At 33.4% G+C, this 26,989-nt stretch overlaps 13 protein-coding genes across 13 annotated transcripts; 6 read left to right on the forward strand and 7 right to left on the reverse strand. All coding sequences in view use genetic code 12, as the record gives it.

The window, feature by feature from the left end:
- Positions 1 to 269: 269 nt before the first annotated feature.
- CD36_52010 (mitochondrial 37S ribosomal protein YMR31) lies at positions 270 to 639 on the reverse strand (the record flags this gene model as incomplete). The annotated part of the gene is made up of 2 exons (XM_002420461.1): positions 270 to 490; positions 567 to 639. The coding sequence occupies 2 exons, from the start codon at positions 637 to 639 to the stop codon at positions 270 to 272; spliced, it is 294 nt and encodes a 97-aa protein (XP_002420506.1).
- A 543-nt stretch (positions 640 to 1,182) lies between these two features.
- CD36_52020 (conserved hypothetical protein) lies at positions 1,183 to 2,226 on the forward strand (the record flags this gene model as incomplete). The annotated part of the gene is made up of 1 exon (XM_002420462.1): positions 1,183 to 2,226. One exon carries the CDS (start codon positions 1,183 to 1,185, stop codon positions 2,224 to 2,226), a length of 1,044 nt encoding a protein of 347 aa, XP_002420507.1.
- Positions 2,227 to 2,476: 250 nt separating this feature from the next.
- Positions 2,477 to 3,460, forward strand: CD36_52030 (uncharacterized protein; the record flags this gene model as incomplete). The annotated part of the gene is made up of 1 exon (XM_002420463.1): positions 2,477 to 3,460. One exon carries the CDS (start codon positions 2,477 to 2,479, stop codon positions 3,458 to 3,460), a length of 984 nt encoding a protein of 327 aa, XP_002420508.1.
- A 141-nt stretch (positions 3,461 to 3,601) lies between these two features.
- Positions 3,602 to 4,186, reverse strand: CD36_52040 (diadenosine 5',5'''-p1,p6-hexaphosphate hydrolase, putative; the record flags this gene model as incomplete). Its single annotated transcript, XM_002420464.1, has 1 exon — positions 3,602 to 4,186. The coding sequence occupies one exon, from the start codon at positions 4,184 to 4,186 to the stop codon at positions 3,602 to 3,604; it is 585 nt and encodes a 194-aa protein (XP_002420509.1).
- Positions 4,187 to 4,879: 693 nt separating this feature from the next.
- Positions 4,880 to 5,716, forward strand: CD36_52050 (proteasome beta-type subunit, putative; the record flags this gene model as incomplete). The annotated part of the gene is made up of 1 exon (XM_002420465.1): positions 4,880 to 5,716. The coding sequence occupies one exon, from the start codon at positions 4,880 to 4,882 to the stop codon at positions 5,714 to 5,716; it is 837 nt and encodes a 278-aa protein (XP_002420510.1).
- Positions 5,717 to 11,146: 5,430 nt separating this feature from the next.
- On the forward strand, positions 11,147 to 12,340 carry CD36_52060 (cAMP-independent regulatory protein, putative; the record flags this gene model as incomplete). Its single annotated transcript, XM_002420466.1, has 1 exon — positions 11,147 to 12,340. The coding sequence occupies one exon, from the start codon at positions 11,147 to 11,149 to the stop codon at positions 12,338 to 12,340; it is 1,194 nt and encodes a 397-aa protein (XP_002420511.1).
- A 989-nt stretch (positions 12,341 to 13,329) lies between these two features.
- On the reverse strand, positions 13,330 to 14,739 carry CD36_52070 (mitochondrial import protein, putative; the record flags this gene model as incomplete). Its single annotated transcript, XM_002420467.1, has 1 exon — positions 13,330 to 14,739. One exon carries the CDS (start codon positions 14,737 to 14,739, stop codon positions 13,330 to 13,332), a length of 1,410 nt encoding a protein of 469 aa, XP_002420512.1.
- Positions 14,740 to 15,115: 376 nt separating this feature from the next.
- CD36_52080 (threonine synthase, putative) lies at positions 15,116 to 16,648 on the forward strand (the record flags this gene model as incomplete). The annotated part of the gene is made up of 1 exon (XM_002420468.1): positions 15,116 to 16,648. One exon carries the CDS (start codon positions 15,116 to 15,118, stop codon positions 16,646 to 16,648), a length of 1,533 nt encoding a protein of 510 aa, XP_002420513.1.
- A 51-nt stretch (positions 16,649 to 16,699) lies between these two features.
- CD36_52090 (copper transport protein, putative) lies at positions 16,700 to 18,094 on the reverse strand (the record flags this gene model as incomplete). Its single annotated transcript, XM_002420469.1, has 1 exon — positions 16,700 to 18,094. One exon carries the CDS (start codon positions 18,092 to 18,094, stop codon positions 16,700 to 16,702), a length of 1,395 nt encoding a protein of 464 aa, XP_002420514.1.
- Positions 18,095 to 19,905: 1,811 nt separating this feature from the next.
- Positions 19,906 to 21,183, forward strand: PDE1 (3',5'-cyclic-nucleotide phosphodiesterase, putative; the record flags this gene model as incomplete). The annotated part of the gene is made up of 1 exon (XM_002420470.1): positions 19,906 to 21,183. The coding sequence occupies one exon, from the start codon at positions 19,906 to 19,908 to the stop codon at positions 21,181 to 21,183; it is 1,278 nt and encodes a 425-aa protein (XP_002420515.1).
- A 212-nt stretch (positions 21,184 to 21,395) lies between these two features.
- Positions 21,396 to 23,108, reverse strand: CD36_52110 (delta subunit of the coatomer complex, putative; the record flags this gene model as incomplete). The annotated part of the gene is made up of 1 exon (XM_002420471.1): positions 21,396 to 23,108. One exon carries the CDS (start codon positions 23,106 to 23,108, stop codon positions 21,396 to 21,398), a length of 1,713 nt encoding a protein of 570 aa, XP_002420516.1.
- A 261-nt stretch (positions 23,109 to 23,369) lies between these two features.
- Positions 23,370 to 25,489, reverse strand: CD36_52120 (conserved hypothetical protein; the record flags this gene model as incomplete). Its single annotated transcript, XM_002420472.1, has 2 exons — positions 23,370 to 23,408; positions 23,492 to 25,489. The coding sequence occupies 2 exons, from the start codon at positions 25,487 to 25,489 to the stop codon at positions 23,370 to 23,372; spliced, it is 2,037 nt and encodes a 678-aa protein (XP_002420517.1).
- A 229-nt stretch (positions 25,490 to 25,718) lies between these two features.
- Positions 25,719 to 26,903, reverse strand: CD36_52130 (ER protein processing protein, putative; the record flags this gene model as incomplete). The annotated part of the gene is made up of 1 exon (XM_002420473.1): positions 25,719 to 26,903. The coding sequence occupies one exon, from the start codon at positions 26,901 to 26,903 to the stop codon at positions 25,719 to 25,721; it is 1,185 nt and encodes a 394-aa protein (XP_002420518.1).
- Between the last annotated feature and the right edge of the window lie 86 nt (positions 26,904 to 26,989).

Below are 26,989 nucleotides of genomic sequence, written 5' to 3' on the forward strand. Positions count from 1 at the left end.
ACTGGTTGTGAGCGATTCTCAAGACTTTGTAAATATTATTCGAATAGATATTCTTTTATACTGATAGAGTTTTTATAAATAAGAAAGTAATGGATAACAATAACAATCGTGAGCGATGGACGTCCTTGATATGGTCATAAAGCCTTGCCGAATTCCTGGTGAGCAAATATATGAACAAGCACCAACAGAATTCTCCATGAGCAAGAACAAAATCACCTGGCAACTCTTACCCCTAACGAAACATATCCTTTATATAGATTTTGGAAGAATTAGAAAACAAACTCAGCTCCTCCACTTTCAACTTGTTCGATCTCCTCTGCCTTTATAGGTCTATATCTAAATCTAGCGGATAATTCACTTCTTGCAAAAAATTCGCCATTTTGAGGTTCAACTGGATTGCTATTGTGATATGTACTTGATTTAGCTGAGTTTAAACCGCTTGGTACTAATCCTTCTGGAGCCAATGGATGAGGTCCTGCAGCATGTGGTTCTTTTAAAATGAGAAAGGAAAAAACCATAATGTTAGTATTGAACAAGTATTGGGAGAAAATGTTTGGGTTACATACTTGGTGCTGGATGTGGTCCACCCACAAATTTTATTGATTGAACGTATTTTAATAGTCTAATGGCAGTTTTCATTGTAACTGTTTAAATTCAATTTTAAATGTTGTTTCTTCTTTGATGGGGGGTGATATGATTGGACCTGGATTTTTTTCTTTCTCTCTTTTGGACCTTTGTTTTTTGTTTTTTTCCTCGCCCTCTAACTTGGAGAAGTCTCGGTGTAACTTGACTTTTTTTTTAATTCCGATTCATGCCGAAGGACCCGTCAGATATATGAATCAGTTTTGGATTCAAGATTGCAGGTGGCAATGAAATTTTGCAACCTTGTTAAACTCATAATTATACAATCACAACAGTTTATTTTTTTTTTGTTCCAATACTCAGAAAGTGAACAAAAAGAAAGGTTTTAATCCCAAATCCACAATAATAAACATAAACTTCTCTGGTTGAAGAACGACATAACAATTTGTAAAACAAATACTATCTGGAAACATTGGCATACTAAAAATCTAAAAAGATAGACTTGTGTTATTCTTAATAACTACAATTTTTTATTTATCATTTTGCGACAACTTTAGTATTTTCGAAATTAGTATCAATAGTGATTTCCGAAAACCCGATATGAAATCCATGGAAGAAGAATCCCCAATCAGTATTTTGGCACTTCCATATCCCATTATAGCCAGAATTTTATACGAATGTTGGAAAGAAACGTACAAGGTTTGTCTGATTCTACCCATGTTGTGTACCTGTAAACAGTTATACTATGGGTACAAGTATATGTTATATACATTGAGACCGTTGGTGATAATCAACAAAAGTACTAAAAACACAGGGAAAGACTGTATTCTGTGCTCTGGTTTCCTCAAGTTGCTACAGGACACCAGAATACGTCAAAAATTAGACACACTATGTTTGCATCTTTTTCCTGCAATGTTCAATAATAAACTGGTACTGTCAATAGTGACCAATTTAAATCAGTTTAGCAATTTGACACACCTTATAATTCATGTCAAATCGATGGAGTGGCTAGTTCAATGGATTAAGCATTTTCCCACAACAATAACCATTTTAAAAATCACATTGGTAAAACATGTTATGTCATCGTCATCCTCACTTAACACTGAGACCTTTAGCATTCCCGAATTTCAACTAAAACAGTTGAAGTTCCAATCCTTGGTTCCTTTGCAGAAAAAAAAATTGTGCTATGGCTTGAGTATTATCTCCACAGCAGCATCCACTTATACGCCACAAACTATAGAAGAAAGATATAAATCCAACTTGCCACTATTTCAAACAGGGCAAGTATTGGCTAATTTGATTCATGCGAATCGTGAATCATTGCAATTTATGGAATTGGAGATGATCAATTTAAATGAGATATATCTAATTTTACAACAACAGTATGGGTTTAACAACCAATGCAGCAAATACTTTACTACATTAAACCTTCTCAAAGTGGACCAGTGCACAAACTATCCAATTTTGCAATTGTCCCATTGGTTGAGGAATTGCAAACAAATCATCTATCTCAATCATTTCTTATCAACGTTTATTGTCCTCCAGCAAAATTCGTCAAGTAATGTAATAAAAGAGTTCAAATACCATATGTCTTTATTCGAGTATAAAATGCAGAAATACAAATATGAGATAAAGTTCAACTGAGGTGGTTTTGAGAATTAAGAACAACTTTATTACTGTTACTGCTACCACTTCACCCACAACAAGTACACGCACAAGGTACCGAAAAAAAAAAAAAACTACCACCACCAACAGAAGACAAGCAGTAAACTCAAGTTTCGCCTCTCTTAAATCGCTACTTCTTTTTTTTTTTTTTTTTTGGAAGGAAACACAAACCACAAGCTTAATCCCAATTGTGCCAAAAGCAGTAAATCAATTACTCCATCAACTTACCATGAGTGACAAACTTGCAAGAACAATTCAAAGATTTCAAGCCAAGATCGATAGTGGTTCGTTCTATGAGGCCCATCAAACATTAAGAACAATCACCAACAGATATGTTAAAGCAAAACAATATAAAGAAGCTCGGGATCTATTATACCAGGGGTCGACTATTTTATTGAATAATAAAGAATATGCATCTGCATCTGACTTGATAAATTATTTAATTCAGATTTATGATGAGGAAGGAATTTTGGTAAGCGATAAGGATGCCAAGTTGAAATTGATTGATTTGATTTCGAACTTACCCAACAATGATCCTAGTTTGAATGATTTGGCCAAATCAAGTCTCAACTGGTCGAAGAAATCTTCTGGGTGCGAGAAATTTGGTGACTGTGAGTTGCATCATTTATTTGGTTCCAAGTTTTTGAAATTTGTCGAATATGGCACCTTTCAAGACAATGCCGAGCTGGAAAATGGAAAAACAGTTTTGGATCCTGAAGAAAGGGCAAAAGTTTTTGCGATTGCTGAGTTGCACTTGGTTTTAGGTACTTTTGAAAGTGTTCCATTGTATATCAACTATTTGGTACAATACGCAAAGGCTAATCCTGATGTTGATCCTGGGGTATTTTTAGGTCGGGCCATCATAAATTATTCTTACTTGAAAAATATCAAATTTGTCAAAGAAGCACAAGATCTTTTTTTGAAGGAGATAAAAGTGAGTAATAAGGAGACACTAAAAACTGACTTTCAATTTTATCAAGACTACCCCGTATTAAACTTTTTGCAATTATTGGTTATCACTTTACAAAAGGAACACACATCAAACAGCCAAAAGTTTATCAAGTTATACGAACAATACAAGAGTACCTTGCAACAATACGAGTTTCTTGCTCCTATAGAGTATTTGGGGAAAATATACTTTAATGTCAATATTGGTAATTCTAATCAACAAGGGAACATGTTGGCTAATATTATGAGTGGTTTGTTTAAATAGGGGAAGTTGAGATGCGCTACAATAAAATTGTCTGACTGTACAAGGGGGGGCAGATGTAGTATCTAATAATTGTGATAACATAAAATAAATATATATGATATATATATGTATATTTCTGTGTTAAGCTTTGTATCATGAATCTTAATACTTGTCTTCTTTAGGATTCTTGTTGTCGATCGTGTCCTTTATAATAGATGACATGTTCAATGCATCAACTAGTTCTGGTCTTTTCAGTTTTAACAACTCATGTTTTGCCTCGGAATAAGTACACCATCTTCTTTGTCTTTTCTTCATCTCAGGCCAAGTAGTACTCAATTGATCAACTTGCAATTCAAAAAAATGAAATTCAGACTTAGGAGTAGCAATATCAGGATCAAATTCACCTTTAATAACTGGGGCTTGATTACCTCGAGAGTCTAAAACAACTGGCAATTTCTTTATGATTATCCCTTCTACTCCAGCTTCTTCCCAGGTTTCTCTAACTGCGGTTTCCAATTCAGACTCGTCCAATTCGTTACCACCTTTAGGGACTATCCAACGGTTCTTATGTTTCGACGATGATATCATGATAATTTTGTCCTTGGTTTCATTGAGACATATACACCCAGAAACTATCCTTGCTCCTGTTTCTGGGTTATAACGTTGGTTTTCGCGTCCTTCTCTGGCTTTTTGTGACTTTGCTGGTAAGTTCGGGTTGTTGTAGCTCTGCTGCTGCTGCTGTTCCATATTCTCTACGGATGATTGGAATCAGATGTAAATGTTGAAGAACAGGTTGAAGTTAAAAAGATAAAGTGAAATAACAAATGAAGGATAAGCAACTTGTGCAATTTTTCCAACTTTGAAAATGTATTTGCAGATATTCAATAAATATGTATCTTTGAACACGAATATACAAGAACTCTATGGTCTTACAATCATAGCAACACATGGTCTATTTTACATTTCTGGGGTTAGTATTGTCATTACTTGCACTACCTCAACAAATTGAAAAAAAAAAAAAAGAAAGAGAATTTCAAAAGGCAATGTTTTTCGATGTTCTTATCTTTTCCATTTGATTGTCTCACCAAAGTTGATTTCTTGAAAGGAATACTAGTAGCATATAGTCAATATCTTTTTGACTTTTTATGTCTTTGTTTAAAATATAATAGTGGATATATAAGCTTTTGTAGTGGTTTTCATAGTTGTTTAGGTTTATGACATATTTACACTACCTTGAGAGTTAAGTGTGAGAGATTTGCCAAAAAAAAAAAAAAGAAGCTCCAATTTGCGAAAAGCTAGTCAGACGGAAAAAAAAAAAGCTGAAGGCAATTGCCACTGTAACTGAATATCAACATACCTATATTGATCGATTGAATCGTTAATTAATCCACTCAATTGTATTTAGGTTTTTTTATATTTTGAATTACTTTACTAAGAAAAATGAATCACGATCCATACTCTTGGGGTAGACCATCCAATGACACCTATGGTCCATACAATTACAAAATTGCTCATGCCAATAACAATCAAGTCGAACAGACTACCCATAACTTCCCTAAAATGAATACTCAACAACCAATAATTACTGGTACTTCAGTGATTGCTTCTAAGTTCAAGAACGGGGTGATAATGGCTGCAGACCATGTTGGATCGTACGGTTCATTATTGCGATTCAATAACATTGAACGATTGATAAAAGTAGGCAAGGAAACTGTTGTTGGTATTTCTGGAGACATTTCTGATTTGCAGTATATTGTCAGATTGTTGGATGAATTGGAAATTGAGGAAGAGGTTTATGATAATGATGGGGGCGATTATTTAAGAGCGCCCAATGTGCATGAATATTTATCAAGAGTTTTATATAATCGAAGATCCAAGATGAATCCGTTATGGAATGCCGTCATTGTTGGTGGGTTTAATAAGGATCGTACTCCATTTTTGAAATACGTTGATTTATTGGGGGTTACTTACCATGCCAGTACCATAGCCACAGGGTTTGGATCACATTTGGCTATCCCATTGTTGAGAAATTTGATCCCTGAAGATAAGGATTATGTTAAAGTTGATGAACAACAAGTTAGTAAAGCCGTAGAAGATTCTATGAAAGTTTTGTTTTATCGTGATGCTAGATCTGGTGAGAATTATTCGGTGGTGATAATTAAGATTGATGAAAATACAGGTGAATTAAACTTTCAATTTATTAAGGATGCCCAAGTTCAAAATCAAAGTTGGAAATTTGCTGGGGATATTAGAGGATATGGTAGTGCACAACAATAGAGTTAGCAGTATACGAAACTTGAATTTTGTTATTTCAAACAAATCGTAAATATTTCTCTCTGAAAATTGACATTAATATACTTGAGGACTGGCCTGACCATTGAGTTCTTCCGTTTTTGAGGAAAGATATAAGTCTGTCAATGAATGATTTTCTTTTTTGGTGTAACTGATTCAATTTTTAGCAATTCTTTTTTTTTGGTTTTTGAACTATTTTTGTAACAAATTCAGGTGAAAAAAATTGTTATTATTAAAACATTACCAACAAGTACCACTATGACAAAAGCAAAACAAGTATTACAGATTCCAATACCATAAAAAATCTCAACTGCAACTGTTTGAATCAATTGAATAAGGAAACAAATAGTTTTTTTTATATTGATGTATAAAAAGGTTTATATACGAATAGCAGAGTTTTATTACAGGACCACAATTTGAGTATTTATGGAATAGAACGTTCGAATACTCACAATTAAAAGAGAATCTTTATAGTGTATGCAAGACACGGTTTATGATATGAGTATTTGAATCTGATAGACTTAAATATTCTTTGACTTATAAGATTTGAGAAATTGACCATTGAAACAATAAAGGGATATACTATCCTGTTTCGTTGAAATATTGATATCTCATAAATCGATCCTACTCATATCAAATAGTTAATACTCTTGAATGACAATATCTAATGAAGACAGTATTATAAAAGTTTGAAGAATGATGAAAAAGAAAAAGTTACAATATATGAAGGGATGATAGCAAAAGCTAAACGAGAAATAAAAGTAACACAATTTACTGTAATGACCTTATGGAAAATAGCCTTCAGAAAATGAAAGAGAAAATAGTCGATATTATCGATATAGCTATCAATAATAATACACCAATGGGGTTTTCTAAGAAACTAGGAAAACCACAACAACAAGAAATAAAAGAGTATCTAATCTACCTCGGTTGTTGTTGTTTGAATGTCATTAAAAGGAAGGTGGGAGAAGGTTCTTGTGATTATGTGCCCCCCCAATACACAAGGGATACCCAAATGAAACGTTTATCAACTTTGCAATACCTCAACCAACAAGACCAATAATTGCGTTTTCCTTTAACCGGTAACGTATTTATTATTTTTTTTGTGTTTCATTTTATGAACTCCAGCTACAATGTGTGGATGAATTCATTTCTTTATTTACATTTCTTTCAAAAATTATAGTGGCTGGAATGCGATTATATAATGGATTATAAATAAGCATGCATATCAACAATCATTTCAGTAGTTTACCAAATTTCATTAGAGGTGAAACTAGTTTAGTAAACCAAATCTAACCTCGCATCGTAACACAATGTTCGCCTTTCTGTTGAACTTCGTGTATTGTCATTTCATATCATATAGTTAGATTACTAAATTTCAAATAAACTAAAAACGGAAATGTAAAGGTCTCCGATGAACATTTTTAATAAAATGTGTAAGAGTGCCTTTATTAATGAGAATTGCAGTGAGTGTAAAGTTCAATCCGTCATTCATGCATTCATGATGTAGAAGTTGTAATTACGTCATCGGACATAATAAGAAGCACACACAAGAAAGGAGTTAAAATGCAGAATTAATCCGTGGAAGAAATATAATATTATAATACTGAATCAGTGTTCGCTGTTTTGTACTACTAATATTATTATAAGTTCAAAAAGATAATAATCACTCATAACCGTTTAGTTTACTTCACTTTAGTTCAACTGATGAAACGACTAAATCAATAAAACAGAAGGAGGAGCTTTACAATTATATCGATATCAATATCTAGATTTACTGTTATACACAACATAAATGTATTAACCTCAAAAGTCAGAATTATACTCCCTTATATTTTTATGTGTGTTAGATTCTTAGCTGACTTACCGTTTTATTGTTCAGGGATGGATTACTTTTCAAAATAAAAAACTACGAATTTAGTACAGCAATTTGGAGTTTAGATCTTATTTATTTTGTTTTATTGTCCACCACCACAACTAACACACAAGTAAATCTTTGAAACTTAATATTCATATGCAGTTTTGAGTCTTGCTTTGTTTTAATTTCATATTTTAGTTTTATTGTTACTGTGTAATTACGTACAAAATATTATTAGACAAGGACCCAAAGTTCTACGACTTCCGAGACCAAAGAACAAACCAGATAAAATTTTAAATCGGTTCCATACCAAATCTATCTCGACCATTATTCTTGTTAAACCGAAAAAGAATCTCTTTGTTTTTAAGTATGCCTCAAACAACAAAAGATGAAAACAACAACAATCACTACAACAAAGAATGAAAAATCATTGTAACTAAAGTCGTCACCTTTAATCTATTGAATGGTGTTTAAGTTTAGAAACACGAGAAAGGAAACGCCTGAGTTACCATTGCCACCACCACCACCACTATCACTAACTAACGATTGGAAATAGAGAGGGGACAGATTCAATGTCAGTCAGCATCAGTGTCAGTAGTTAGTTAGTAACTGCATCGTTTCTTAATTTCGGAACAAAGGGAAACAGAAAACTTTTTTTTCTTTCCGGAATGAAAACCTAAACAACAAGATTTTACTAGTTCAATCAAGTCACAATGAATTTTATGTGACGTCTGATTGGTTGAAGATACTTTAGTCTTCTACATATATAATAATGCCACTACTGTTTATTGAAGTAGCCTGTAGTAGTCATGCAGCAGAGATTCTACTCAAAAAACAAGGGTTGACATAAAGTAATTACAATTTTCTAATTAAAATGCAAACATACAATACGAACACACCAACAACAGCTACTATGTATATTGATACCCATCTACATATTAAGTTCTGTTCTGTCTTGTTTGACTCTTCGGAAGTTAGGATGCTACAGCACTTTTTAAACAAGGAGTATCGACCAACTGAAGGTCATTCCGAAATGTATATAGTATTAAAAAAAAGGTTTTAGCAGATTTTAGTTTCAGTTCCAGTTTCAGTTTTGATTTTAGATATAGTTTTAGTCGCCCTCTTATCATAGAAATAGCTGTAAAATAATTACCAAAAAGGAGTTTTATTTCTTTATGTGTTGTTGGATATTTACGCTTTTGATTCTCGTCTCATAACACCAATGATCTAAAAATGTGTTTTTTTTTGAAGTATTATTTAGGAGAAATTCCTTCCTTTTCATCATCAGCTTCCCCTCTCCCGATTTTTAACGCAGCCCTCCATTCGTTTACCTCTCTAAGATCGTTGTCCTCTTGGATATATATTTTTTTATCATATTGTTTCACCATTGAAAGCCCGCTCACACAAATCCGGTTTCTAGGGTCTTTATTCACGACCTTTGAGGAAAATATAAAATGAATTTAACAACTACAAACAATTTCTTATAATCTTAATAGTGTGCCCCCAATCTAGCGGTTTTTATGGGCTTTTTCTTTCTTTTTTGTTTGTTTTTGTTTATCCTGTTTTGTAACGTATGTTAGTATTTTTTAGGAACGGAATTCAAGATTGTTGAATATGTTCTAATTTTTTTTCCGTTAGATTTAACAACACACCTACGCGCATAATTAAGTTATATGCATAAAGAAATAATATTTATAAACTACAGAGAATAAGAAAAAACAGCCACAATAACTAATTACATCTTCTAGAATGAGTTAGGCAAAGAATATCAACAATTTTGTGTATCCACCTGAATTGGTCTGTGTGAACATGCTCCTGCCACACCAACATGACTGACAATTCAACTCTAAATAAAACAGGAAAAATTAAAATATTTTTGACCTTGGTTTTATTTTGACTGTTGACCTTACAGAACTTTTATCACTCTTATCTGGTGTACCTTGGTTTGAATTTCCTTATTTTCGGTAACACTTTTGATTAAGAACTTGACATTTTCAAAGTTTATGCGCGTGTTAAGATGAGGTACAGAGGGAGGAAACGAGGGGAACGTAGCAATTCTGGTTTGATAACAAAACTCTTTCCAGTACTGGAAATTAATCCTGAGTAAGAAAAAGAAACCAAGTTTATAAAATCAGTAACATTGTTTAAAGTTACTAGTCATTGCAATACGTTTGATTGTTTGATAATCTAGTTATGTTCATAGAAGTTTCCATGAATAAAACAGTTACGGAATTACCAATTCAAGAATCAAGGCAACGGAAAAATTGTGCTTGTGTCTTTATTATCCGAATTCTAAAAACAGAATTAAGTTCCCAAAAAAAAAAAAAAAAAAAGTTTAAATTTGGCTTGTGTATGAAATGAAGGAAATATTGTAGTGTTGTTTATTCATGTAAGATTTATAAAGACGAGTATTTTATGGTTAGGAACCCACAACAACACCAACACCACCATCACCGCCACTCCATATAACTCAAACAAATAATAGATAATAGTTGTCTTTAATGCAAGTCAGCTAAACTCAAAACACAAAACCCTTTCTTCACCCTCAACGACAGCAGCAACGACAACAACAACAGCAACAATAATAACAGCAAAGTTAAAGTATTTGCTATCAATGACTTTAAAATCTCTTTGCTTTACTTTACTTTTAAGTAGCTCTTTCACCTAGCAATTGTCCTTTACAAAAAAAAAAAAAAGAGAAGAGATTGAAATTTGATCATATTTTTTTGGATAATGATCTTATATATTAATAATATTACTACTTTATCAATTTAAAAGAAAAAGAAAAAAATAAAGCCGACTGGGAGAGAGATACACAAAACTTTTAGTTGATCAATTTCATTACACAAAAATGTTTCAAAGTGGAAATGCAAGAAATCAATTAGAAAAGAGCACAGAGAAAAAAAAACATAAAGAAAATAGTGAACAAGATGATGGTGGTGGTGGTGGAGGAGGAGGAGGAGGATGATCGAAATGAGGTTAAATTTGAAATTAGTTATTAAAGTTTTCTCTTATTATGTTGTTATTGTTACCTTTTCTTTTTCATATCAAGGAGATTCATAAAAATAACCGTCATTGATAAATCACCTTGAAACTTTGACTCTTAATTTCAACCATATCAGTACGTTCAAAAAATTTTCTATTTTTTATTTTTTTTCGTTTTCCCTTTTTTTTTTTTTTTTTTTAAATCACTAAAAGATTCATATAAATATCAAAGCAAAGAACCTTTATTCACAATTCTACTTTCACCAAACTTTTCCCTTTTTAATTTTATAAAATCATTATTAGGATTTTCCATATTTTCATTTTTTATTTATTTTTCATTTCATTTTTAACGATTTCCCTCTTCTTTGTTTTTGTCAATTATTTATTTATTTTTAACTATTCAACAACAACAACGAAAACAACAATAAAAAACTCTTGATTGGGATTAACACATTACATTTAAACGCAGTTTTATTATTTATCTACTGTTACTTGCTATTACGTTATTTACACCTTATTTTATTTATTTATTTGCTATTATCTACTACCAAAGAAAAAAAAAAAAAAGAAAAATGTTAATCATCTCGGAATTCAATCCTCAATTAATGCATTCGGACGATTCCGAAGATGATTATGATCATCAATCCAACCACAGAAACTCTTCTAATGGAGCCACCACCATAAATCAAATAATCACCTACAAAGGACAGATTTCTTCTCTTAATGATGCTTTGTTAATTATTGAGGCATGTCGATTGCAGAAATTACCCATGGTGACACGAAGATTGACTGGCATTGAACGAAATAAATTTATTAAGCCCAACACCGTATTTGTGTGGAACGAAACTCAATGTGGTATGAAACGATGGACCGATGGCAGGTTATGGTCGGCATCGAAAGTTTACAATGGGAATTTTTTGGTCTATAAACAATTGAATAAAAAGACTAAACGTGAACAAGAAGAAGAGGAATCAGGTGGGCAAGGATTAGTTAAACAATCGTTTTCAGTGGTGACCAAAGATCATCAGCGATACCATTTAATTAGTTATTATGAAAACATTCCTGGGACTTTTAGACCAAGACTGGCCTCCAAACAAGCAACTACAATCAATATACCAAGTCAGGATTCGAAAGTTTGCCATTTAGACCTTTCAAATACCGTATATCCTGATAGTTTATTGAATAGTGTTTATAAAAGAAAACACCAACAACAACAGTATGAACAGAAATTAGAACAACTCCGTCAACAGAGTCATTCACCAGCAATACTATCCAACAACAACAACAACAACAACAACAACAACAACAACAATAACCCAGTACATCAAGAGTCTTACCCTAGTCCCGGTATCAACTCCAACTTGTATTCACCCATGCATCAAACTGCAACTTATTGCAAATCGTCATCCAGCTTGTCCAGCTCTTCCAGATCTTCTAGTTCTTCACGTTCCTCCAATTCTTCATCTAGCAACATAACTTCACAACGGACGACTCAATCTTCATCACCATTACCAATGTCATCACTAAATACTAAATCTGCAGCTTATTTTACCTCGTCTGGCCATAACCATGCTGCTTTTGCATTACAGAGAGCTAGCCCTCAGAATCATCTACAACGCCCTCATAATACATTGACTTTACAGCCATTGTCTAAAATCTCCCAACTCTCACAAACACCGACATTAGGAAACAACAATAATACTGGTATTATCAATGATTATGATAGTCGCACCGTTAGTGTATTGAACAAGACCTGGTTAAAATAGTGATTACCTGTATGGTATTCACGACAAAGACTAAATAGAAGAGTATACTGAATTAGTTCACCAACCCAAGTATAAATATTCACATACATCTAGAGAACGAAGAATGTAGACACAAATGTAAACAATATCATTACTTCTACAGCAAAGAAGAAAACTGCCTTGATAGTAAACATTAATGCCACTGGTAGCAAAAAATAATAAAAAAAAAAAAAAAAAAAAAAAAAAAACTAGAAAAGAGTGATAAACAAAAAAAGGGGGTTGTTGTTGTTGTGTGGGTTTGTTGGTCCTGTGGCAAAGTAAAATCGATCAACAAAGTTTAATTTAAAAATCTTGAAATCGAAGAAAATTACACAAAAATATAACCCACAAACAATAACAATAGTAAGCAGGAGGAGGCTTGAATAACTGGAGTAGAAGGGGGTGGTGATTCTGGTGGCTTAATTTTATCTGGTAGCACATACAGTATGGATCTAAAGTAATAATAGTTTTTCTTACAAAAGGCTTGCTCTCAACACTAATCAAATTCAATCTACAGAATTGACATCTAAAAATCTTTCTAATTTAGCCAAAGCAGTGCTTATGTCCGAGAAGTATCATAATTATTATCATCTCTATTGTTTTTCTCCTCCTTGTTTAGCAAAATATTTGAATACACGTGGATGTTTTAGTTTCAGTTTTAGTTTTAGTTTGAGTTGAGTTTCAGTTTTAGCTTACTAGGATTGCACGCCTTGTCACTTGAACAAATTCGCCAACCAAAAACACCTGTTGGTCTCCCAGGTTATCAGATTAAACAAAATAAACACCCTTTGACCAACAATTCATTTTCAATTAAATATACAAACCTTTGCTATTTATTACGTTCAAGCATTGCCCAACCCCAACCACAAAACAATCATTGAAAGAATATATATATGTATATACAAGTATGTAACTGAGAATTATCACCACTTCCAATTTTTTTTAGTCCTTCTATCTAAATTCCCTAAACATTATTTATTAGACGTCCAAAATTTGATTTGTTTGGCAATGGCATATTTGATGGAATTAAATAATCCGGCCGATAACAATCCTCTAATTGCCTGTTTTATTGAACTAATAATTATTGTACGACTAATTATTTTGGTTAAATTCTGCAGCAACTGATCATCAATAACAATTTCCTTGATTGATTTTTCATAATATCTTCCATACAATTGTTGACGGAATTTCAAAGGCAACCCTGTGATCAACTTGATTCTATTATTAACATTCAAATTTGGTTTAAAGGTTCGATTGATTGGATCATTATCGACAATGATCAAAAAGTTCTTATGAATAAAATACTGCAATATTGGTTCATACAATTTTTTAAAATGATGGAATTGTTTAGCAACAATATTTTTCAGCTTATTCGGATTTTCTCCTCCAATATACATTCTGAAATCTCCTAAATACGACAATTTAGTGATTTCTTCATACAATTGTCGTTCATCAAAAGTTGCTTGTCGAGAATTCCCTTCACCATCAATCAAAAATATCGCTATGGTCATGGCATTTTTCAAATTATATTGATTCAAAAACTTGACTCGAGGATCATTGGCAGTAATAAAATTAACTGGTTTTTGTAATCGGCCAGCAAAATATAACGAATGCCATTCGCTAAGATCCATTAATGCTGATTTACTAGAAATAACTCCGTATTTGACCAATTTTTCATTGATCTTGATAAATGGATTGAAATACATCCCATTAACTCCTTGAATTTTATTGATTAATCGTAACGATTTAACCGAATAATGATCCCGGTTTTGTTTTAAATTTTCTTCATGGAATTTCCGACAATCTTTAACTAAAAACATAAAATCTAATTGTTTTGAATTTTTGTTGGTATTATTTGTAGTTGATTTATCTGTGTCATATCCATCTTGAGGTAGAATCCCTGACCCGTATCCAATAGACACATCAATAGGCGCATCAAAAGAATTGACAATCTCCTGTAATTGATCTTGTTGTATCGGTGCTTCTTTATCCTCCTCTAATAACACTGTTTGATTATCAGCACGGAAGCCAACAGGAATAATCAACTTATCAAACCCCTTGGCCCCTTGACTGATGATCGGTTGATAGTATTTATCGGAATAAGGTGTGGCCAGATGAATAATTGGTTTAGTTGTACTGGTCGTCGTCGTTGCAGATACATTAAAATTATCATCTGATCCGTTGTATCGATGTGGATCTTCATAGTAGAGAAAACCCGATGACCTTAATGATGACAGTGATGCTTTTGATGGATTTGCTTGAGATAAAGATGAACCAGCTGAGTGTAGCCATTTGACCAGCACCACTGAATTGAATGAATATTTGGTATTATGACAGACTCTTCTATATCGAAACACTTGGACATAACATTTTGTAATCATGGTTTGAAACAAGGAAAAACTAAAACTCAACTGGTGTGAAGATTTTTTGTCTATATTTGTTTATAACTTTTCTTTTTGTCTCGTAATTGGAGAATACTATGATTGTACGTGTATAAAGTCTTTTTTCTGTCTCGTTTCAAATTATTGGGTGGTACAAATTTTCTTGTTACTGCATATAAAAGACACGAACTTATGTTAAGACATTACTGTACACATATCCTAATTAGGATGTCTAGGTTCTGACTCACCCAACGTTCCCACAAGGTTGTCCTATTCAGGCCTTATAAATTTTTTTTTTTTTTTCAACATCCCTATCCTACTCTTTCTTGTTTTTTCTGAACAACTAAACGTGAAGCTCATTATTACATAATTAGAGATGCCTTCTTCATCACAAGTTTATAGATCTACTAGATCTAACCAACCAGAAGAGTTATCATTTGAAGATGTTGTTATGACGGGGTTAGCCCCCGATGGTGGATTGTATTTACCATCCTCTATCCCTCAATTACCTAATGACTTTTTAACTAAATGGTCAGACTTGTCATTTAATGAATTAGCTTTTGAAATATTAAGATTATATATCAATGAGAATGAAATCCCTAATGCAGATTTAAAAGATTTGATTGCTAGATCATATTCAACATTCAGATCATCAGAAGTGACTCCTTTGAAAAAACTCAATGACAATTTATACATTTTAGAATTATTTCATGGTCCTACCTATGCATTCAAAGATGTTGCTTTACAATTTGTTGGTAACCTTTTCGAATATTTCTTAACCAGAAGAAATGCGCAAAAAGATTTGACTAAACAACCAAAAGATATCATCACCGTTGTTGGTGCCACTTCTGGTGACACAGGATCAGCTGCCATTTATGGATTACGTGGTAAGAAAGATGTCTCTGTATTTATATTGTATCCTACTGGAAGAATTAGCCCTATACAAGAAGAGCAAATGACAACTGTTGAAGATGGTAATGTCCATACCTTATCAGTCAATGGTACATTTGATGATTGTCAAGATATTGTCAAACAAATATTTGGTGATAAAGAATTTAATGATAAGTATCATGTTGGGGCCGTCAACTCTATCAATTGGGCAAGAATCTTAGCGCAACAAACATACTATTTCTATTCTTATTTCCAATTACAAAAACAAGCTAAAACCACTAATAAGGTTAGATTTGTTGTTCCTTCAGGTAATTTTGGAGACATTTTGGCTGGTTATTATGCTTACAGAATGGGATTACCAGTTGACAAATTGATTATTGCCACTAACGAAAATGACATCTTGGACAGATTTATAAAATCAGGAGAATATGCCAAAGAGCAAGAAGTTGGTGTTAAGGCAACTTATTCCCCAGCAATGGATATTTTGATCTCATCGAATTTTGAAAGATTGTTATGGTACTTGATCAGAGACAATGTTCCTGAAGTCAACAAGAGTGATGAAAAAGCAGGTCAATTGTTGAACGATTGGATGAAACAATTGAAAGAACAAGGCAAATTTAAAGTCCCAGCTGAGGTCATTGATGCTGCAAGACAAGTTTTCGATTCACAAAGAGTTGATAATGATACCACGGTGCAAACCATCAAACAGGTATATGACCAATCTGGTGATAAATATGTCATTGATCCTCATACTTCTGTTGGAGTCACTACTTCTTATTCATTTATTGCTAAAGATACAGAGCCAACCCAATACATTTCTCTTTCCACGGCTCATCCAGCAAAATTCTCCGAAGTTGTCAATAAAGCCCTTGATTCCTTTGATGGTTATTCGTTTGACAAAGATGTTTTGCCAGCAGAATTGAAAGCCTTGAGCAGTAAAGAGAAGAGAATTAAATTGATTGACGAAGCTAGTGTTGAAAAAGTCAAACAAGCTATTAAAGACGAATTGAAGTTTTAGAGTTGTTTCCATACCTATAGTGTAAATAAACGTTTTTCCCTTTTTTTTTTTTTATTGTTTTCTTTTCACTTCTACTTTACCATCTATAACTTCAACTTGGTAACCTACTTCCAGTAACACTTGATCATCAACAACTTTTTTGGCTTCCAAGTCAGCGACAAATTGTTGGTTTTTGGGGTTTTTCTGTAATAAGTATTTTAAACATACAATTGCTTGTTCTTTTATAAAGGGATTATTATTATCTATGATACAGTTAGATAACACTAACAGTAGACCACCCAATTCTCGTATTTTCTCTTGAAATTGAAACGAATCATAACTAAGGTACGATAATATGGTGATTATATTGGTTTTCACAGAGGAATATCTCCCCAATTCTTCAATTTGCTTATTCTTTATTGTTATCGGTTCAATATTTTCGTGAATCCACTTAAAAACAAATATCAATTGCGGTAATAAATCCTGATAATGCTCAAAGTATTGTTTAGTAGCATTAAATTGACTCAATTCAGCAAGAATAGAAATAATGGTCAGGAGATCATCCTCGACATAATTAAGATTATCCTCTCCATTGGTAGTAGTGTTGCCCTTGTTGCTGTTGAGTAATGGAGCATATTTCATGAATAATGAACCATTCCAAGATAATAATGCTATCAATTCATAATTATTCCAATCAGTTTTAGTTTGCACAACTATAGAGGTCAAAGAAAGCCACTTCGTAATAGTTTCTTCTTCATCTTGTTGTTCAATCCATTTTTGAAAACTCTCATGGGTGATAATATCATAAAGAAGGTGAACAAACATTTTATAATCATGACCGATATTATTAGTATCAGTAAAATCAATCATTTTAAATATTTCATAAACGGCATTCATAACATGATTTGTTTCAAAAATTTTCAATAAATGGAGTAAATTTTCATTAGTTATATGTGGATCTTGGGTATTGAATTGACGGAATAAGAAATGAATAACTGGCAGCATCACCGCCATCAACGAATTGCTCCATTTATATTTACATTCCCATTGACCAAACAATTCATTTACTATTGCTATAAATTCGTTTCTCTGGAAATTGGTTAGTATTTGCCAATAAGCTTCAAGTATTTTGTCTGTCCATTCATTCGTCTGATGTAACTTTAAGAACTTCTCAAAACTGACAACCACTTTGGGAAATAAATCAATATCCAAGGCTGGCGCAAAATTTCTAACTAAAATAAGTAGTCCACGATATAGCCTCAAGGTCTTAATCTGGTTGAAATCGTTAGGAGTATAATCCAAAATCTGGGTGATCCGTTCTTCTGGAGCAGGCTTGTTATTGTTGTTAGCAGACTGTTTAATTAAAAAAGACAATTGATTTAACAACAAATCAAATTCAGAATAATCAGAATTCTCAAGTGCATGCAAGGTTCTGTTGATTATTGTGTCGATAGCTATATCTGTCATTAGTTAGTTCTTGATTGAGGTGAATTCAGTGTAAGTGACTTTAATTTTAGGTTTTTTTTTTTTGTCTTGCGATGCGGTCTCAGAAACGAGTTTCATTGTGTTGCGTAGCACAATTTTGGCCACCAGAAATATCACCAAATATCAATGAGTTGGAGCCAGAGAATGCTCTCAATTGATAGGTATACCAAAATAAGGTTCACCAGCTACCAATTTTATATACTAGTGATATGCAAGCTGATATGCCATGCTATTTTAAAGCAAATGTATCAAATTCTCAATTGATTTTTTGTCAAATCTCAATGTCTGAGCCAACTGGAATATCAATTGGATGTCACGTTCATGGACCGAGGTGTACGCTAAGAGATGCTACCACACCTTAGCCCCTAATTAAAACTCAAAATTCGTGTAAGAAAACAAAGTGTTCATTGTTTTATGGTTTTTTCTAGACAAATTAATTTGAAATACCCACTTCTTACATTTGATAATTCACAAAACTTAAATAAAACAGTAGCCACAGGTGCACCGTATCTGCAATGTACAAAGCATATCAATACACAAGATTTACATGATTTAACTTGAAAATTGAAAGAACTATAATGTAAGAAATGAGAGTTATCCAACCCAATCTCTCTACTGCTACCACCAACAACAACAACAACAACTAAAACAAACATTCCATGCATCCATTCGAGGCGGGTATCCAGGCGGCTATATAAGTAGGGCGTGTACGTTATTATTTCAACTTTTGGTTTCTGTGAAATTCTCCATTTTCTGTTCTGTTACAATTCGTTCTGTTGCATGCTTCTAGAAACAATTATATACAGGAAGAAAATTAATATTGCATTATTATTCCAACTTTTCCTTCCAACAATCAATCCACTTTTTCTAAATTTCCCTTCCCCCTTTCTTTCTTTCTTCTTTATTATTTTCTTTGTTTTTCATTTGAAACTGGCTATTTAATTTCTTGTTCTTAATTACTTTATCATTGTTTTTTTTTCAAGACATCCTATTTAATCAATACTAAGCATACCCCTACCATTGGAATATATTTTCACACTACCCCCTCCATTTTTTTTTATATTCCTCCTTATCCTCAAATTATATACATTTGAATCATCGCTATTGTTTATCCAACAATAATCAGAAGAGAAATTTCAGTATTGATTTAAGGTATTCTATTTGATTGAATTAATACCAAACATCCAATCTCTCTCTTTTTCAAGTGAAGGGTTATTGCAAAAGTCTGGTTAACTTAGATTAGCACTATTTTTAAAATTCAAAGTTCATCCATCAGATCAAATCTACTGTTTAAGGTTAAAGTTTGTCGTTGAATTGAGTACTCCCATTAGCACAGCCGGTTTAACTTTTCCAGGTCCCTTAATTATTTTATTGGTACAAAGAACTGATTACTTAACAACAATTGAATTTGACTAATACAAATTTTACAAAAGATTAACAGTTCAGTTTCAATCATCTTTGTTCTTGTTCTTTGTTGAGAGTGGACAGATAGTCTAGCAGGTCAAGTAGAAATAATTGTACAGTCAAGTTCTATTTCCGAGGGATCATTGTGACACGACACACGACGCACCCGCACCCGACACCCCTAACAAAAAAAAAAAACGAAAACGGTCACAATCTAGAATTGCTTCCATTTCTTTTTCTTTTGGTTCCAACTAAAGAAAAAAGAAACACAAGCGAAATAACAAATCAAATAATAAAATAAACTCACTCCGGAAAAAAGAAAAACGAGTAATTATTTTAAGAATTTTATATCCCCCCCTCCACACAAACACCACAATTACAATAGTAAAATGTCATTTGAAATCACAATTCTTGGGTCATCAGGGGGTCCATTAGAAGGAAGCACTTGTTCAATACTATTAAAGCCGGCAAACATCTCTTATCATGACATCATCAATGATAATCTACCTGATCAATTATTATGCATCGATGCTGGATCAGGTATGGGTAAACTAACCGAGATTATTCATCAAGAAACTACAACTAAAACTTCATATTGCAATTTTCTTCAATATTATCCCGATTGTGAGACAGTATCCTACTATTATCATCCTGATATAGCCATAACCACCCCATTTTCCAATTTTCAACCAGGTAGACCGATTCTACATACCCAAAAGGTTTTCAATAATTTACAAAACTACCTTATTTCCCATTCCCATCTAGATCATGTTTGTTCAGTAGTGATAAATTCTGCGGGATTTAATAAAAATGTACTGAATAAAACTTTATATGGATCTCATTACACGATCAACTCGATGCAGAAGCATTTGTTCAATGGGAAAATTTGGCCCAATATGCCTAGTTTCAAAATAGTCAACTTGAACTATTTGGAAAGCAACAGAAGTGAAAGAATAGGGATATATACAGTAAGAATGTTTGATTTGAGTCATGGCGAGTTCAACAAATTGACTGAAGAAAAAGAAGAAGCACAACATCATATTAATAGCAACAGTAATAACATCTGGAAGAAGCGTTATGACCGCAGGCGATCTTCTATTACCACCATCCCTGAAAACACCAGTGGTTTGATTATAAAGAATTCCGAGGCCTTGAACCATCATTATTTATCATCAGCATTTTTGATTACACTAGACGTGCCAGAACTGACCATCACAAAAGAAAACCCGCCCAGTATATTAATATTTGGAGATTTTGAAAGTGATTTAACCAGTAAATTGTCCCGTAACTTATTTATTTGGAAAAACATAGCACCACTAATATTGAGAAACCAGATGAAAGCAATCGTACTAGAGTGTTCGAATTGTATAGAGATTGACGCCAATGAACTTTATGGCCATTTAACACCAAAATTATTGATTTATGAATTGAAGCAATTGGCTCATGAATGTAAACAATTAGACACCACCACCAATATTGAACAACCATTATTAGGGTTAAATATAATTGTCAACCACGTCAAAGAACCCATTACCGATCCAAATGAAGAAAGCCAATTGCACGATCCAAGAAAAAGGATTTTAACTGAGTTGAATAAATTAAATGCAGTAGAAAAATTGGGGTGTAATATCTCAATTGCTCTTAGTGGCACCTCAATTATGGTATAACTTATTAAAAGAAACGACAATCGAAATACTCAAAGAAGCAATAATATTTATTAAATATTTCTTCTTTATTTTTTTTTTTTTTTTTTCAATTCTTGCAGATTTATATTTAAATATACAATTTTATACAAACACCTGGTTAATTCTGTTTGTTTTTATTCAGCCCCCCCTCCCCTGCTCGATATTGTTTCTCATCTGCTCTTCCTCCTATTCATCTATTGGATAACATAGTTTTCAAAAGATATATTAGAATGCAAATCAAAGGGCAATGATTCTTCATCTTCATTATTTGAAACAACATCAGTTATAGATACACCACCCAATGAAATATCACTCTCAACCACTTCTTGGTTAAGAATATCAACTTGCACTTGCATTGGAAATAAGGAATCCTCATCAACAACGGGAACAGTAAATTCAAATGATCCTTGTGGATCGTCAATGGCAATTGTTCCTATATTGAATACAACACCTTGACCATCGTACAATTCATATGAAACAGTATCATTACCACCATCTTGTAATTGAACATTATCAGTCAACACTGGAACCAAAATCTTCAAATTCTCCACGTTTGGATGGTTTGGATGGTTTTCCACAAACTCATTAGTCAATTCATACTCCACTGTGACCTGTGCTTGTCCCTCTTCATTAACGCTCACCCAAATGGTAAAGACAATAGGAACCAACAGAGTATCATCTTGTTTACCAACACTTCTCCATCTCAACACCCCTAATGGTTGATCGTTAGAGGGGAATGTTTTTGATTTATCTTTGACACTAATATGACTATCCAGTTGAAATAAGTTACGATCGACATTAGGGTGGGTTTTAAATTGTTTTTTATCACCAGCGATCTTTAACAATATTTTAGCATTAGCTAATTCAGTTTGGTTTATTCTTAATTGCAAATCGCCTTTGACCTCAGATGATGAAATTGACCCATCTCGAGAAAGCTGAGCACTAACTTTTTCATTGACTGTGATCAAGATACCATTGTTTGGAACACGTGTAGCAGCATTGGATGGTGCAGGTGATCCAGTTCTAGACACAGACCCAGACTTTACTCCACTACCAGCACCAGCAGAAGTTTGAGGTGATTCTACGGCTGTCCTGTGAGCAAACACTGGTTGACTAGTGGCAAGTAATGGTTCATGGGCACCGTTCCCTGATGGCAAGGTTCTACCAGCAGTCTTTTTACCTCCCAATTGTAATCCACCGCCTCTTGGTTTGGATAACAAAGAGTGACTAGACGAGTTGGTGGTATTGGATCCGGCACTATGAGTGGTCTCAACAACTGGGGTAGGTTGATAAGTTGGCTGATGATTGTTTTGATAACTATCATAACCGAATGACGAGGCCCCAACTCCGGCACTGGCACCCAGGTGTAATTGATCCATGGTCTTTCGAGCCATTTCTTTTCTTTGTATTTCCTTGGCTCTTCTCTTTCTTTCTTCTGTGGCTTCCAATTCTTTGTTACGTTCGATGATTTCTTGAATCTTTTCTTCATGAGAATCCATTTCCAAAAATGTTTGAACTTGAGTCAATGTCAAGTTTTCTTTGTATCCCAAACTAAGAACTTCATCAAATGCATCAATGATTTCAAACGATGACTCGAAAATTTCTCTTTCATCAATGTTTCTCAACAAATTGCTCACCGTGGACGCAAAAAGATGCAATGTATCAATGTCTTGTAAAATATTTGATGTTTTATTGGTAATCAACACAATATAGAATTCCTCCAAAGGTTGATACACATATCTGACATTCTCGTCTTCAACACTAGTATGTTGTCCCGACGAATTTGAAATTAAACTTGGGAAATTGGCCAACAACGCAGTGATTCTGTCTCTTGAAATATCTCTAAATTGTCTAGATAAAAGAGCTTTACCACCACGAGTACATATAGACGCAGATAAAACAACCATAGTAGATATCAAAAAATAACAACAATAATAAAAACTAACAGCACCAATCAATTGCTTAAGCCTTTGGATATGCTTACTATGATTTTACTTGGGAGTTGTGTTGTGTTGATCTAAATGGAAAAAAAAAAAAAAAAAAAAAAATAAAATCCAAGTCCAACAACAACGCTTGACAAAAGAGAGAGAGAGAGAAGAAAAAAAATACTTCGTGTCAACAATTAACTGCTATACAAAAAGTCGTGTTGCAACCAAATACAGTATATATTAGTAAAGTTGCTGGGAGAGAATACTTTCTAGTTGGTACTACACAGTTTGTTAAGTTAGTATGCAAATGACATGAAGTATTCCGATATGAGTCCCTAATTATTGTTTGCAGTTATACATACAATTAGTTCAGATGTAATTATTTCCCCAAATTGATTTATTTTTTCCTTAGTATCCATAATGAGAAACTCGTCAAAAGAACACCTTTGTAAGACTTGATTCACTTGAAAATATGATAAGCCACATTCAGCTAGAAGGTTACCTTCTTGATCATCAGTATCAACAGAAAGGGTAGAATTTTCCGGACCCTCGACATTAAGTACTTGCAAGATCCAAACAACCAAATCTTGTGGTGGAATTAGGAATAATTTGATATTAAGGGACATACACAATACTTGAAGCTTTTGTAATTTTTTGCTGTTATATTTTAAGAATATTGGTGTAGACACCGTAGAGAATAAAAGCAATGAACGGAAATGCTTTTTGAGGTGAAGGAGGGTTTTTAGAATTAAAAATTCGCCATGACCATCACTTTGGAAAAGGTAATCCGACAGTGTACAGTATATTCCAGTAGTGGCATTAACAATAATATCAATAGGAAGTTTGATTTTCATTTCCAACGCATGAACAACGTCAGACAACGATTTTGCTAACTGGTAATTGGTATCCCATAATGTTTCATTAATTATAATGTGTTGTGTTTTGGCAAAGACAGATTTGTCAATGGTGGTAATCGACAATACAGAGCTGTTTATTTCTTCAATGGTCTCTTTATTTTGAGGAATTTTAGGTTCCACAAACAGTAACATAGATATCTCAGGTGGCAAAACTGCATTTGAGACTGTGTCTAACTTTTTCCTTTTTCTTTTTCTTGAAGAAATTAGTTCATTCATAATATCTGTGTCATTATGATAGGTGGCAACATTAGTTTCGATTTGGGTGTTGATTAGGCCATCAGACTTTGTTGGGGTATTATTTCTTTGTGGGTATTTAATGTTTACTGGTTTCAATTCCTGGGCACTTTCAGTTTTTGATAGTTTAGGAAATGCATGTGTGGTTGTGGGTGGTATTGCCATTTGTACACTTGATATGATTGTTTTATCTGTGGTAGCCATAAAGTTTCTGTCTTGAGCAATGGTTTCTATAAGATATTTGTTAACAAAATTGGCAGTATCTACATTAAATGGATTCCATGTCATATTTTCAATCAATACACGCATTGGCAATTTCCAATTATGTTTTTCGGGTTTGAGATGGCTGAAAATGAACTTTGAGATGATTACGACTGGACTATCTTTCATTTTGGTGTTGGGACATGCGACTGGTACTACTAAGTATTTCCCACTCTTGGTAACTCTATTTTGGTCGAGCAAATATTGGGTAATATCTTCCACACAAGGGTTTGGAAGCGAGCTATCATTGTATAACCACGGATCATACCTCATCGTGTTAATGCAAGGTTCGAGTGGGGTAAAAATTAACTGACTTTCACAAAAGTACTTGCAACTTGGAGTTTTATCTTTAATTAGCAAAACTTCTCGTTCAGGAATAGAGTGTTTTGGAATATGCGAGTTTAAATTATCCTGAGAAATACTGAACAAGTCAATAGAATCAGGCAAAACCCATTTTGGCAGTGGGTGTATTGATATACTCTTGTGTGAAGTATTGAAATTTATTGGAGAGTCTACTTTGAAACCCAGGTTTCTCCACTTTTTCATTTCACTATGCAAAGTTTGGAAGGGTGGTGGTGAATAAGGTTCAATAGACTCTAATTGAAGGACCTCGTTATTGTATGTGGGATTGATGTTAACATTGGGGTACCAATGGTGACGTTTAATTGTATTCTTGAAACCGGTATTACTTTCGGATATTGGGTTTTCACATTTCACAATGTACTTAGCAGCATTTAATTCATAAGGGAAAGGCCCCTTGAGGGTGACTTGAACAGGCGTAATCCGGATCAAGTCATGTAACTTAATCGATGTGCTTCTGTTTAGCTTTAGAGTTTCTGAAGTGAATTCGCGAGGGAGAACAGTTTGCAAGTCACAACTTGGCATCAACTGCTTTGAGTGATGATTGAAGTACTCGAGAATTACTTTATTCAGTAGACAATCAGACATTATTTCTTGATACTTGGTAATTAATACTCATTTTAACGTTTGTCTATTTTGGTTTTATTTTTTTGCAACCAAGTATTCGTTCCATCCTTATGGGGGGGGAAACTATACATAGGACCGTTCAATTTCTACACTCCATAAAATCTTGCTACAGCTCACAAATAAAGTTATTACTCTATTATAAGTATTCGCATCTGAATACGTTACTAATAAATTGTATATTAAAATCACTCTACTCCTTCTTTTTCTTTTCTTCCTCTTGTATGTTTGACCATACATTCTCGTTTACATCCCATACTAGCCAATCGTACCAACCCATATATACTGGGAGGATTGTCACCAAATGCCATAAACTATGAGCATCGACTAAATCAAAAAACACTGGTGGAAAATCAAATACCTCCAACGCCATACCACAGACAACAATAAAGCACAAAAGTAATGGATACAATGAGAACAATTTAGAGCTTCTTGTGAAAAATGAAGACAATATGATCCGTGAACTTTCGATGTAATTCAAATGATTCAAGATCACTTTATTTTCAGTCTGTTCCAAATTATAATACTTGACATATAATCCAAAACACACCAAACAATAAAACACATTTTGGAAAAGCCCAACACAAATATTAGCTTGCATGTTATATGTGTACGACCAATCTGTGTATAATCGGTAGACATGATATGCATAGGCCAAAGCACAGGACAAGGAAAACAACCATCGGTATACGACTCGGCTATGTTTATACAAGTTGAAATAACGAGCACCCAAGGCATGGAACTGGGTTAGCACTGTTAGTCCAGCAAAATAATAGTCCAACCTTTCAGTTAAAATATAGTCTCGGACATGGAAGATTGTTGAAAATAGCCAAGCACACATAGTCACTATCTGTACCACACAGATATTTGTGAATTGATATTTTAAATTTGATGGCACCGAGTCATTGTTTATTACAGACCTCCATATTTTTTTGAAACTCTGATAATTCACATATAGATTCCCCAATGACATGATAACACTAGTAAGCTCCTGAATGCCCAAGATTCTTAGAAATGGCCACTTACCATGGAATTGATAAATCTCTTCATGGTTTTTAATTCTCTCGCTGGTAATAATTCTCTGGCATTGATAATCACAGTTCAGTTCGCAATTCCACCCAAGCAATCTAAGGTATAGCGGCAACGGCATCGAATCAAATTCCCAATATGGATTATAATATTTGAATTCATAATCGGGGTTACTGCTCAATTCAGTATAAAATTCCTGTTGAATAATATGGTAAGGGTTATTGTGACAGGTTATTTGTTCACATTGATATAGACAATCTTGGAAAGCATACAAGTCATCCCCAGGAGAAGCTAAAATAGTATATGCCAATAACGCAATTGTAAAGGTAAAATGTAGAAAGTGATTCATGATTGAAAAGTTAGGTGGTTGTGGCTACCCTTCTAAACAAAACCCTCTGGGATTGATATTTTTTAACAAACACACAAAGAAAAGTT

Source organism: Candida dubliniensis, chromosome 5 (genome assembly GCF_000026945.1).
Source record: "Candida dubliniensis CD36 chromosome 5, complete sequence".
Classification (NCBI taxonomy): Eukaryota; Fungi; Ascomycota; class Pichiomycetes; order Serinales; family Debaryomycetaceae; genus Candida; species Candida dubliniensis.